A 12,432-nucleotide genomic window follows, 5' to 3' on the forward strand; every position below is an offset into this window, starting at 1 on the left:
ACTCCCTATCTCTGTTTCCATCCTTGGTCAGGTATCACTATCAATCCTTCCCTCCCAAGTAGACTTGTTCATGGCTCGGCCCCTAGACGGGCTTGAACACGCAAATGAGTCTGCGGACTTGATCTCGGGCCAAAAAGCACGGCTTGCAATAAATTCGAGCTGGGCTCGGGATTTGCCAAAATAGCCCGGCCCGGCCTGACCTATAGACTAAACCCAAAAATCCTAATATCCTAACCCTTCTCATTCATCTCTTTACACATTTCCCATTAGCCGAACTACCCAGTGCCGAACCTCTCTTCTCTTCACATCCTCCTCACACTCTCAAGTAGCTGCAGAACCAGTGAACATTCACCGGCGCAACAACTCCGGCAGACCAGTGGTGAGTCTTCTCTCTCTCTCTCTCGTTCCTCTTCTCACTTCTTCTCTTTCAAATCTCATACACCAGCGAGGCGGCGGTGGCGGTGAGTCCTCTCTCTCTCTCGGATGCAAACTGACTCCTCTTTTCATTGTCAAAATCGCATCTCTCTCTCATAGATGCGAACTCAGCACCGACGAACACAGTCACCGACAGTGAGCTCTTTCTTCTGTTAGGTCAAGCTTCGAGCTCAGCCCTGGGCTTCTGGCTTTTTGTTAGGGCCAGGCTCGGGCTCAAGCCTAACAAAATCATGTTTATGAAAAGTAAAAGCCCGACCCGGCCCATGAACATGTCTACTCCCAAAGCAATCTCCACCCTCAAACCCATGGGATTAGGGAATCTAGTTACTTGATGGGACGGGGGAAAATTGCCATCCCTAGATATGAGGTCAAGAAAGAGGGCAAGAGAATGTGTAAGAATGGAGGAGACAGTTGCGGATTTTGGTGAGAGGCTTGCAACACTATAATTGTAAATCTCCATTGTTAAGTAGTGGATTCGTCCCGAACCACGTAAATCTTTCTATTTGTCTTGCATTTTATTTCCATTCCTCTACTTGCCAATCGGTTTCCATTTCTCTAAAATAAATCTACAGCTTTTACTATCTCCAAAAACCATGTATAAATTTGTTCTTCTTCGTTCCATTCAAAGACGTCTGTGAAAGAAAAGCTGTGGCCTGACTGCAAATACTTAAACAGTTGCGGAAGACTGCTAGTTGACAACAAAGTTGATGTTATCAACTAACTACATTACATATGGAGACAAATGGCCGATACGAACAATCGTTTTGTCGTTGAATCCAAGATCGACGAATGGTGGCGTGTTGTTGTTGTTGGTGGGTAATCGTCATCTATCCTGAACTTATTCTCTGTTTCTTTCTCTCTCCTCACCAAATAAAAGCATTTGTTCAATTAAGTTACTATCGGTTTATTATTCTCAACTAGATATTTTTGTACAATAATAATATAATACTAATAATCCATTGTCAGTATATCTGTATGGTAATCCACATTCAGTGTTTGAGTATCTGGACTGGTTCTTTGTATTAAAAAAAAATTTGCTCCATTTCCTGCCTGTTGCTTCCTTGCGACTTATCTTTACATTATATAAATAAAGATTTAATCACTAAAGACAATAGTTCAGACCCTTGTTTTATTAGTTGTAATTTAGAGATAGTGATAGGGAAAGAACAGAAGAAAATAAAAGAAAAACTGTTTTTTAATTCAATTTTCAAGTACTACTATTCAACAGCAGATGGTTTTCTTTGTTTATTCCTTTCAAGGAAAATTCGCTTGAAGGTTTCGTGTTGGTATATAAGAGAGAAAAAGAGAGAAGTCTATTCGTTTTTTTTTTTTTTTTTTTTTTTTTTTCTGGGTAGTTTCTTAGAGTGATCATTTTTCAAATGAGTTTTTAGGTATGTGTTCTATTCATAAGAGGGTGAGAGGGACGCCCGAATAACAACTGATGTCGTACTAATAATATATTTGATTTGGTGATTTGATATAATTTAGTTTACTTTTGGTATTGAGTCTATTGACCCAGCTACCATAGGAAATTAGAAATTGCTTCGAAGTCTCTCTCTCTCTCCCCTCATAATTTTAATCTTATCTTGGCTCTGGTTATGGGAAACACCTTCATATCAGATTTTTGCAGTGGTCCATCGGATCCCAGAGAGGTTTTCCCATTTTCTTCTGCGGCCCGTTAATGGTAGTTACTTCTCTTCGTTTGCTTGGGTTATATTGAAATTAAAGCTTCTGATTTTTAATTGACTTCTGAAAATCCAGATTGTTTGCCTTGTGATGGTACGTTGAGTTCTTTTCCTGTTAATCACTGCTGCTGCAATCATTTTTGCCTTTGGAATAATATTACTTTTTCTGGTATAATACCCCTGTGGATCTCTTGGGTTCCTATTGGAATATTTTGAGACTTGGGCTTCTTTTATTGGTTCTGGAATGCATATACTTCCATGCAAATTTGGAATTTGATAAGCATTTTCTCTAAATCTTTATATCTTAGTCTCTAGGCTGTTCCCTTTTCATTTGGAATTCTCTGTCATCGGTTGGCTTCTACTTTTAGAAGTCAAGCCCTCCTTCAACTTTGTGGAATTGGGGAGGGAGTTGTGCTATGGAGATATTTGAAATTTTTACCACTTCTTCTAAAATAACTCAGACAGTTCTGAATTTTGTTAATACCTTCATTCTCAAGTTCTTTCTGTAAGTTTTATTATTGGGAAAAAATACACTAATGAAGTTGAGGTCAACCAATCTCCAGTTTGGCTATGGTTGGATGGTTCAATCAATGCTAGTTGCTACATAGGTGCTTGCCAGAGCTGAAGCTGTTAGTTGAAAAGTTCCCTGGTGATTATGGGGGGAAAACACTCCAGACAACAAAGCTACTATCGTCCAGCATATAATTATGGACCTCCCCCAGTTTCAAATGCTTCACCTTATCCCTCCTATTCTAGGAACTATGCAGAGCGTGATGTAAGAAATCGAGTGCAGAGAAGGTACACAAAGATTCCTGACAGTTACAACTCTATTGAACAGGTAAAATGATTCTTCTACATCTTCTATTTACATTTGCTTTCACACACTCAAGTATCTTTTGAATCATGAGTTCAAAACACAATCTGGGAAATGGGCACCTGTACTATTGCTATTCTTCTTGTGACTGTTTCAGCTTGTTATAGGCAGCTCTAAATCTCTAAACATAACATCAACAGAGAAAAGTTTTTAGCTTTTAACCTAATATTGAATCAAGAAAGCTATGTATTATTGGATATGTTATTCTTTTAGTATTTTTCTGTGATACCCAAATACAGAAAGGACATGGTTGGACAAGTGGTTAGACACTGAGTTTGCACTAAAAGCTATAGTGTTGGGCATAATATGGTACTCATGAACCTGCATATCATAGATTTGTGTTTATTCCTTGCATGAATATAATGAATGAAGGGAGGAAAAGGGAAGAGTTCAAAACCTATTTGGCATTTATTTTCATCTTTACCCACTTACTCAACATGATCCATGATCTATGATTCTAAATAATGTATTCTCATATATGAAAGCAGTTGTCTGGGACCTGTAGTAACAGATTTAAGCCATTCAATAGTTATTTCTATTATTTGACATCAGAATAGAAGTTTGACTCTTTTTCATGTTAGGTAACGGAGGCTCTTTCTCAATCAGGCCTTGAATCTTCAAATCTCATTATTGGAATTGATTTCACAAAGAGCAATGAATGGACCGGTGCAAGATCTTTCAACCATAAGAGTTTGCATCATCTTGGGGAATCTCCAAATCCCTATGAACAGGCAATATCCATAATTGGAAGGACTCTTTCAAGTTTTGATGAGGACAACCTTATTCCTTGTTTTGGCTTTGGAGATGGTTGGTATTCAGCATATACGAGGGTTTACACATTTGGTGCAGTATATGCATTTTGTCAAATTTTCTCTGCATTTATTGGATCTAATGCACATTTAGCATCTGTCTTGCAGCATCAACACATGATCAGGAGGTTTTCAGCTTTTATCCAGACAATAGGCCCTGTAATGGCTTTGAGGAGGCACTAACACGATATAGGGAATTGGTTCCACAACTTCATTTAGCCGGTTGTGCAAATGGTTCTTCAAACTTCTGTTTCTATTCACTTCTTGCCAACAATTCAACTAAGACTATTGTTCTTCTCCTTTGCAACAGGGCCAACATCTTTTGCTCCAATAATTGAAACTGCAATAGGTATTGTGGAGAATAGTGGTGGACAGTATCATGTTCTTCTGATCATTGCAGACGGACAGGTTTGAAATTGTGCCATTTATATCCCTCTGTTAATCATTTTCAGTTTATGTATTTAAAAGTAGGATTGCTATAGTAGCTACCAGAGTTCATTTTGTCAGCTAATTGGAGCCACTTTAGATAACCTGAGAAGACTTTGATTTCATTCTTTGCAGTGGAATCAGATAATAAAAATTTTGTTTTTAGTGAATTTCCAAACCTCATAATGTTGATAACAATAATAATTAATGGTGCTCAAGGTTACAAGGAGTGTCGATACAGAATATGGCCAGTTGAGTCCACAGGAGGATGATACAATTAATGCAATAGTCAAAGCAAGGTAAGTATCTCGTCAGAAATCGCATACATTTTGGATTAATTAAATAAAATCTGGGATTCCTTCTAATAGCCTACTAATCCTGTTTATAGTGAATACCCATTGTCAATTGTTTTGGTTGGTGTTGGTGATGGACCCTGGGACATGATGCACGAGTTTGATGACAACATTCCTGCTCGAGCATTCGACAATTTTCAGGTGATACATCTGAAGCAGGAATACTTATGATACCGAACTTCGTTTTAAGTCAATTACCAGAAATCATTCCATAATTATGGTTTTTCTGTGCAGTTTGTGAATTTTACAGAAATCATGTCAAGAAATATTCCTGCTGCCAAGAAAGAAACAGACTTTTCCTTGGCAGCACTTATGGAAATACCTTCACAGTACAAAGCAACACTAGAGCTCCATCTCCTGGGGTATTGTTACCCGTATCCGTTTTCCATTTGTAGCTCAGGGTTGGACTTGCATTTCAGTTGACAAGCATGTTTTTCTGTCTGTTTTGTGTAGCCGCCGGAGAGGGACCCAAGGGAGGATTCCTATTCCTCCTCCAGTCATTGGTTACAATTCCAGAAATTCCAGTTTTAGGTACTCACGCTCAAGTAGCTTTGGAAATGGTACTGGATATCACAACAGTTCCCATACTCCTCCAGTAGAAATTCCTTCACGCAATAGTCCAAGTCCACACAACAACCACAACAACCAGGTGTGTATACATATACAAGAGGCTATGAGTTGTATTAATTCTACTAGCTAGGTGGAGGAATTATGCACCCAATTTGGATCACCTGTTTGCTAGATGCCTTCTGAATTGGTCACATTTAAATTAGCACATCAACCTCAATACCATGTCTGTACACTCCATTCTGAATAAAAACTACCTGATCCTTTTAACTTTCCAACCAAAAGTGTGATGGACAAAACAACTTTCTTTAGCCATGTGGAAATATGAGCTATTGAACTGAAACTTACCTCATAGACAATAGGATGATGTAAACACATAGGGTCTATTAGACTGTTTCCTTACCTGCAATGCATAAAATTGGTGAAATTATCCTCGATTGCGCAAGATGTGTCTGATCTGTATACAAATATGCATATCTGTTTCCTGATTAGAATGCATGCTTATTTTTATCTATTGAATTAGCTTTCACTGGAACTGTACATCATGTAACCCTTTTCTAAAGCTTCTGAATGGTCTTCTTTGCTTAATAGACTTGTCCTGTTTGCTTCTGGAGTGCCAAGGATCTTGCCTTTGGATGTGGCCATCAGGTAGAGTTTCTGAATAACTTATCACTTTTAGTATTAGATTATTGTCATTTATATTTATTTTCTTCTTCTCTTTTCTGCAGACATGCTATGATTGTGGAAGAGAATTGACTTCATGTCCTATTTGCCGAGCCAATATAACCACAAGGATAAAGTTGTATTAATAACACTCTACAACACAATGTAGCAATTTAGAAGGTTGGAGTGAAGTTCTATTCATAAGCAAGAGGGTTTGGGTTAGCTCTTCTGTTTCATGATCATTTAGTTGTATGTTTTGTAAATAGTCACTATTTTGAAGGTTCTTGTCTTTGATCATCATGCCAGGAAAAAGAACCCCAACTGCTTGTGCAATGATGATCCTAAATCAGTTAATCCTATAGCTCTGTAATTTCATATGAAATGTTTCCAAAATTATGAAAAGGTTTGTTGTTATTCATATTTTCTACAAAGCAGCATATTATGAATTGACATGGCTTTTTTTATTATTCTCTGATTAAAATGGCATGGTAGAGAAAATTCTTTCTCTAGTCAGGCTTAATGCAGACAAGGCCTATCTGAGTCCTGCAGTAACCCCAGTCGCTCCTAGAAAAATTAGCCTGTTAATATAATTATGGTCAGAAATTCATATTATGAATTGACAATCATTTGGTAGTTTTAGCAGCTCTTTCTCCAGATGGTGGTTCCCCAAATAATCCGGATAAGGCTTCCATGAATTAACTTCTGTTACTGGGTTTATCTGAAGAATTGTTCAACTGCCGACTGATGAGAATTGTGACCTATCAAATTAACATGTTGAAACATAGAATCAAGCACCCAGGAACAGGGTGAGTTTCTTGTTTTAGTTGTTGTCTCCATCTTATCAATCAGTTATTAATACACAAAGCAACATTGTCATCTATAGAGATCGGCTTCTATCAGGACAAATTTGTGCCCACACCATTCTAACAGCTTTTTGCAACCTTGCATTGGGAATATCTCCCCATGAATAAAACACACAAGTACGGAGATATTCTCAATACAGGGCAGTAAAAGCTGCCCGAATGGGCTTTGCCCTGACTGAAGCCGAACTCGTACAGGACAAGGAAAAACTCAGATAACTGACTCAACAAAACCTTTGAGCAACCAGATGGGGTTGGCTGTACAAACTTGCATATTAATACAACTCGTTAGATTGAAGGACCCTTGGGCCATAGCTTGGTGCAATGATAAAATCTTGGACAGATGGGTTTAATAATGTTGTGTCATTGATGAATACGCCAAAAGCCTCAAGACTGATGGAACGCACCAAACCAAGCATTGTAACATTTATGACCGTAACATACCATCAAGCTTTTACAGCTGACGTCTCAGCAGCTTCACTCTAAGCATCTCTGAATCTAGTGGCCCTCTAACGGTACAGCTCTCAATCCAGTGGCAAGTAGCCCTTTCCCTCTAGTGGCTTCCACTCTTCTCTAGGTAGCCTCTCCCAGGTAGGCATAGTCGGCTCAGATACATGCCAAAAGCCTTAAGACTGATGAAACATGTTAAATCAAGCATTTTAACATTTAGGGCCGTAATAAATACATCTCCGTCCTATCCAGTCCATCCAATTTTCAAAGACTGATTACAGGGGTGAAAATCATTTCTCCATCCATGCTTCTGAGATGAGGATCCCAGTGATGGACATGCAACAAGCATTATACCAAGGCTTGAATTTTTTATATTCAGGCTGGAGTGGCCTTTTTACATTTTGTGAGCTTCAATCCATGCTTGTGTTTCTTCATTGGAGTAAGTTTCCTAACGTATTATGTTCAGAAACGATCTCCACGACTGAGTAGATGATGTTTGCGCTGCATGCCGAAGTCCAGAACTATTTTACATGTCATAGAATGTTAGTGTAAGAACTTCGGCACTCAGCAGTCATTCCTCTCAGTGGAGTGAAGGTCAGTATGTTTCAGTTGAAAAGCAAAGGCAATGTTACAGCACGTGAATTTCTGTACTGTTTAGTCCTCTAGAAATTGTATACTTTACTTCGAACTAGGGGTGTTAGCGATCCGAGCCAACTCGCAAGCTACTTGGGCTCGGATCGCTAAATACTCGAAGATTATCGAGTCAAGTCGAGTTCGATTTGAGTCGAATGGTTATTAGTCAAGCCGAGTTCGAGCTTCATAATACTCGGTTCAATTATTTTGCAAGCCTAATCGAGCTTCTAATAAAATGTTATTTTTTAATATATTTTTATTTATAATATTTCATAATATTGATTTATTTATAATTTTACAATAAAATTTTCTATTATATTTTTATTGAGTAAATTACAAAGACCCCTGAAACTTTCATTTGCAAAAAAAAAAAAAAAAAAAAAAAACTGAACATTCACTTTACAACAAATGCCCCTTGGTCATTAAGCTAGATGATGGAATGCACTAAATTACTAAAATACCCACTTAAGCTTTCTTTATTTTCTTTTCCTATCCCTTTTCTCCTAAACCCTAATTGACCCCAAAATACCTCCATTTTCTCCAAACAGAACCAGTTAAAATAACAAGAATCATTTCATTGATATAGAAAAACAAGTTTCTTCTTTAAATTCTTGTTTCATTTCAATGGTATGAATGTCTTTCTACATTTAAAATATAAAAATTATCCACTCCTTTCTCCAATAAATTTAGAAAACAAATAAATGAAACCTTATATTTATATCTAGCCAGAATATTGAATCTAAATAGAAATCTGCAAGGATCTATTAGAGAAACTAAGAGGATTTCAATGTTATATTTAGAAAATTAATTTAATCATAAATCATGCAAATAAATAAGAAAAGGGTAGTTTAGGGATTTAAAACTTTTAAACAACCAAATGGGAATCTTTTTTGAAGTTAACTAATAGAATTCTAACGGAGGGAGTTTTTGTCGCAAAGTTAAAGTTCAGGGGGCTCTTTGTAATTTACCCTCTTTATGTATAATATTTTAAATATTAACTTATTTATTTTTTAATAGGAATTTATATATAATTAGCTCAAGTGTATCTCACAAGTATAGACCCAAATCATGTTCGAGTATGAAACTCAAAACACAACCAAGCTCCAATTGAGTTTTGATCTCCAAGTTTTTAAGTCAAGCTCGAACTCAAGTCACCTAGAACTCAACTAAACTTGACTCAATTACACTCCTAATGATGGCAACTGGGCGGGTTTAGGGAGGGTTTTGTAAATTCTAAAGCCTGCTTGCCTTCCCAAACCTCCCAACCCGTACCCTCCCAAAAACCCGCAACATATTGGACTTTCGGAAACGAAACCCTCCCCACACATGAAAATGCAAAACCCTCCCTGACCCTACCCTCTCTGCATTTTAGGGTGAGGCAAGTAAGTATAGAACTCACATATAATTTCCTATTATATATAAGCAATAAAAAGGTGAAATAACATAAACATGCATAAAAATTTCCAATTATTTGATTGCAACAATAGAAAGCATATAAGCTATCAAATCATCTTCACATAAGATTCAAAACATTATTAAGGGTCCCCATTTGGTTCACAGTTAGAATAAGAATCAAAATCAAAATCTGTCTAAATCGGAATCAATGTTTCAAATTTCAATATGATACGCCCAATATGGGGTGTATCGTATCATATCTTTCAAATTCCGATACAAGATACAGTGGAAAATTGATGGTATCGTCTTTTTTCCACCGTACCAGAGGTGCATCAAGCGTATCAACTAATACGCTATGAAAAAGATAGGGCGAAAAAAGAAAAAAAAAATAAAAGGGGAAAGAAAGCTTCTTTCCCTTGAAACAAGCATTCTTTCACATCTAAAATTCTAAATCTCATTCATAAAGTACTACATATGCAAAAAAGAGCAAAAAAAAAAAAAACACATGTGAATCATCGATGTTTTTGATTTTTTTCACATTTTGACAAATATTACAAAAGTAGGTAAATTTTTTCAAATTTTCATAATATCTTATGAATTTTTTTCCTTGAATTCTTGAAAATATTTAAATCTATGTTGATCTACATTAAATATGTATAAAATCACCTTTTATATGTTATGAGTAGATTTATGGAAATTTTATAGAGAAATTTGAAAAAAATATAAAATAACAAAAAAATTGAAAATGTATTTTTTTATCTACCTAGAAAGACGTATTATGTTTTAGATCTATGGATTATCTATCATATCCATGGAACAATTGCAATTTCTTCTTCAATATTTTTTTGATTTTTTATATTTTTAGAATTAAAAATAATTAATAATTAATTATATTTTATGATCTAATCATGATGATTGATTATATTATAGATCTATGGATGATCTATCATATCCATAGAGCAACTGAAATTTCTTCTTCAATAATTATTTTTTTGAATATATTGTATAACGTTTATTTATTTTTTATTTTTATAATTTTGAAAATAAATAATTATTATTAATTATATTTGCACTTAGAAATTGTGAAAATGTATGTTTTATGATTGGATACTTGGATATGATAGTTGGGTTTTTCCATCCCTTAAACTTAAGATAAATTATAATTAAGTATAGGGTTTTTTAATGAAATTATAATTGACTATGTTATATTTCTTCATAGTCACTAAAATATATTAATTTAATGTATGTACACCTCATTGAGACCTTATATTTAGTGTTATTGATGCATTTTTATGATTTATTGAAGTATTTATTAATGTTCCCATCCATATCTATGCGTATCTTAATTTTTCTCTAATGCACATGCATATCCAAGGCATATCTCGATATGTCACTTAAAATTGCCTTTCCGATACACTTGGTGTTTCCAATACTTTGAACCTTGATCGGAATCGGAATGAATCGGAATAGGAATTGTAGGAGGGGTAGGGCTTGGGTGTAGGTGGTCTCTTTGAAAGACAGAGAGAGGCCTGTGAGTAGGGGGATGAGATCTCCAAATTAAGGATATAAAAATGAGGGAATTGGAAAGAGAGAGAACTCAGGGGTGCTGGGTGACAAAATGCTAAGGATTAGATGCCTTTCAATACGAGGAAGACCTCTATTTATAGGGGGATCCCAAGAACCTAAAAGGTAGGAGATAAGGGCGTTTGACGACATATCGGAAAGGTAATATTTGATTCGCTGTCAATTATTGGGTGCGCTACTGGGGTTTCGCTACGTGTCTCATGAGGATCTTCTCGAGGATTGGCTTTCCTTATCCTTAAGGTCCCTCATTATTCACGTGTGCTACTCTCTTTTTGCGCATCGTAACTAATCTCGCATGGCATCGGTGACGCCACCGTTTGACGGGCAGCGCCTAGCTAGCTCCCCGTGGCGGCTCGCTGCGTCTTTAGCTGTCATGGGTTCTACGTGTCTCCGAGCATACGCAGGCCTCACCATGGACTCGACCTGAATTCGTCTTGACCTGGGTCATGAGCGAGTTTGCGGGCTGTGAGTTCATCGCACACCTTAGCGAGTGCAACTTCATCACATGTTTAGGTAGGCTTAGGGCTCTCGGAAAGGTTCGATTATGGTTTCTTTGGGTTCTAACGCTGACTTGACTTTGTGAACCGCGGGTTTATCGCGATTATTGCGATACGTATTGCGAGTTCATCGCAAGGGTGGTGGTGTGCTACGGATTCATTGCAGTGTGGGAATTGGTTGTGAGCTGCTCACATGCACTTTTGTAGTGTTAATCTTGATGCTTGGTGTTTTCTGAGGGTCTGAGTGAGCGCTACATACCTACAGGAATCACAGCCAGAATAGGAATCATAATCAAAATCTGTCTAAATCAATATCAAAATGACCTATTCCCATTATTTGTTTGGTTCAGATAGAAATCAAAATGGGAATTGAAATCAACAAGAATGGGATTTTATTCCCGAGGGGGAGGGAATGATCATTCCCTCAAATGGGGGGAATAGAAATGGCATTCTGATTCCGTCCAACCAAACAATTGGAATTGGAATAGGCCATTCCCAAAACCAATCCCCACCCCAAATTTTGATTTTCAAACGAGAAAACCTGCTCCATTGTATAATCAATTACAGTTACAGCTCTCTCCACATCAAGGCATCAGCCCCACAAGTGAACGACTGTCACATGTGCGAGTAAATGAATCCTTGGCCACAAGGGGCCCTACCGGCTACCGCCCTAGACCCTTGGCCAATAGCGAATTAGCGACTCCATCCATGAAATTCTAGACCTTTTCTCCCTATCTAGCATATAAAAGAGCCTTTTCTCCCTGGCAATGCAGAATTGCAAATTAAGGAATTTCAATTCTTTCATTCCTCCCGCAATTGATCCGCAAAGCTAACAGCCAAGGGGAACAAAGGCACCTCTGTGTGTATTGATAAGAATTAAGAGGACCCCTTTCTCAACTCGAAGGATCCTAACATTTTCAGGTGGAGATGCATGCATAACAATGGAAGCTGTCTCCAACTTGTTGCTGTCATACTTTCTACCTATCGCAAAACAACTTGTTATCTGCATTTTTTTTTTCTTTCAAGGGATGCCCAGAACCAGAACAGAGGAAGCAAGGCTCATGGTCTTTGCATTGTAGGCGGGTTGACATCCCCTTAGAGGCTAAGGGTGTTATCCTCTTACTATTCTGTCCTGTTCGAGCAATAAGTACGATCTTGTGGAGCTAGAGTGAAGTTATCCTTGAATTCTGCAGAAGTCCAG

General features: G+C 37.2%; 1 protein-coding gene across 3 annotated transcripts; it reads left to right on the forward strand.

Annotated features, from left to right (window-relative positions):
• Positions 1-787: 787 nt before the first annotated feature.
• Positions 788-6,230, forward strand: LOC148803327 (E3 ubiquitin-protein ligase RGLG2-like). 3 transcript variants are annotated; one of them, XM_010248253.3, is made up of 11 exons: positions 788-1,247; positions 2,684-2,958; positions 3,576-3,801; positions 3,912-4,025; positions 4,114-4,211; positions 4,449-4,528; positions 4,618-4,723; positions 4,817-4,944; positions 5,036-5,231; positions 5,741-5,797; positions 5,878-6,230. In XM_010248253.3, the coding sequence occupies exons 2-11, from the start codon at positions 2,776-2,778 to the stop codon at positions 5,956-5,958; spliced, it is 1,269 nt and encodes a 422-aa protein (XP_010246555.1). In that variant the 5' UTR covers positions 788-1,247; positions 2,684-2,775; the 3' UTR covers positions 5,959-6,230. The 3 variants fall into 3 exon arrangements, with proteins under 3 accessions (XP_010246555.1, XP_010246558.1, XP_010246556.1); XM_010248256.3 differs by lacking the exon at positions 788-1,247 and adding an exon at positions 1,750-2,119; XM_010248254.3 differs by lacking the exon at positions 788-1,247 and adding an exon at positions 2,003-2,214.
• Positions 6,231-12,432: the final 6,202 nt, after the last annotated feature.

The sequence above is a fragment of the Nelumbo nucifera genome, chromosome 1 (genome assembly GCF_055504915.1).
Source record: "Nelumbo nucifera cultivar China Antique chromosome 1, China Antique-T2T, whole genome shotgun sequence".
NCBI classification, from domain to species: Eukaryota; Viridiplantae; Streptophyta; class Magnoliopsida; order Proteales; family Nelumbonaceae; genus Nelumbo; species Nelumbo nucifera.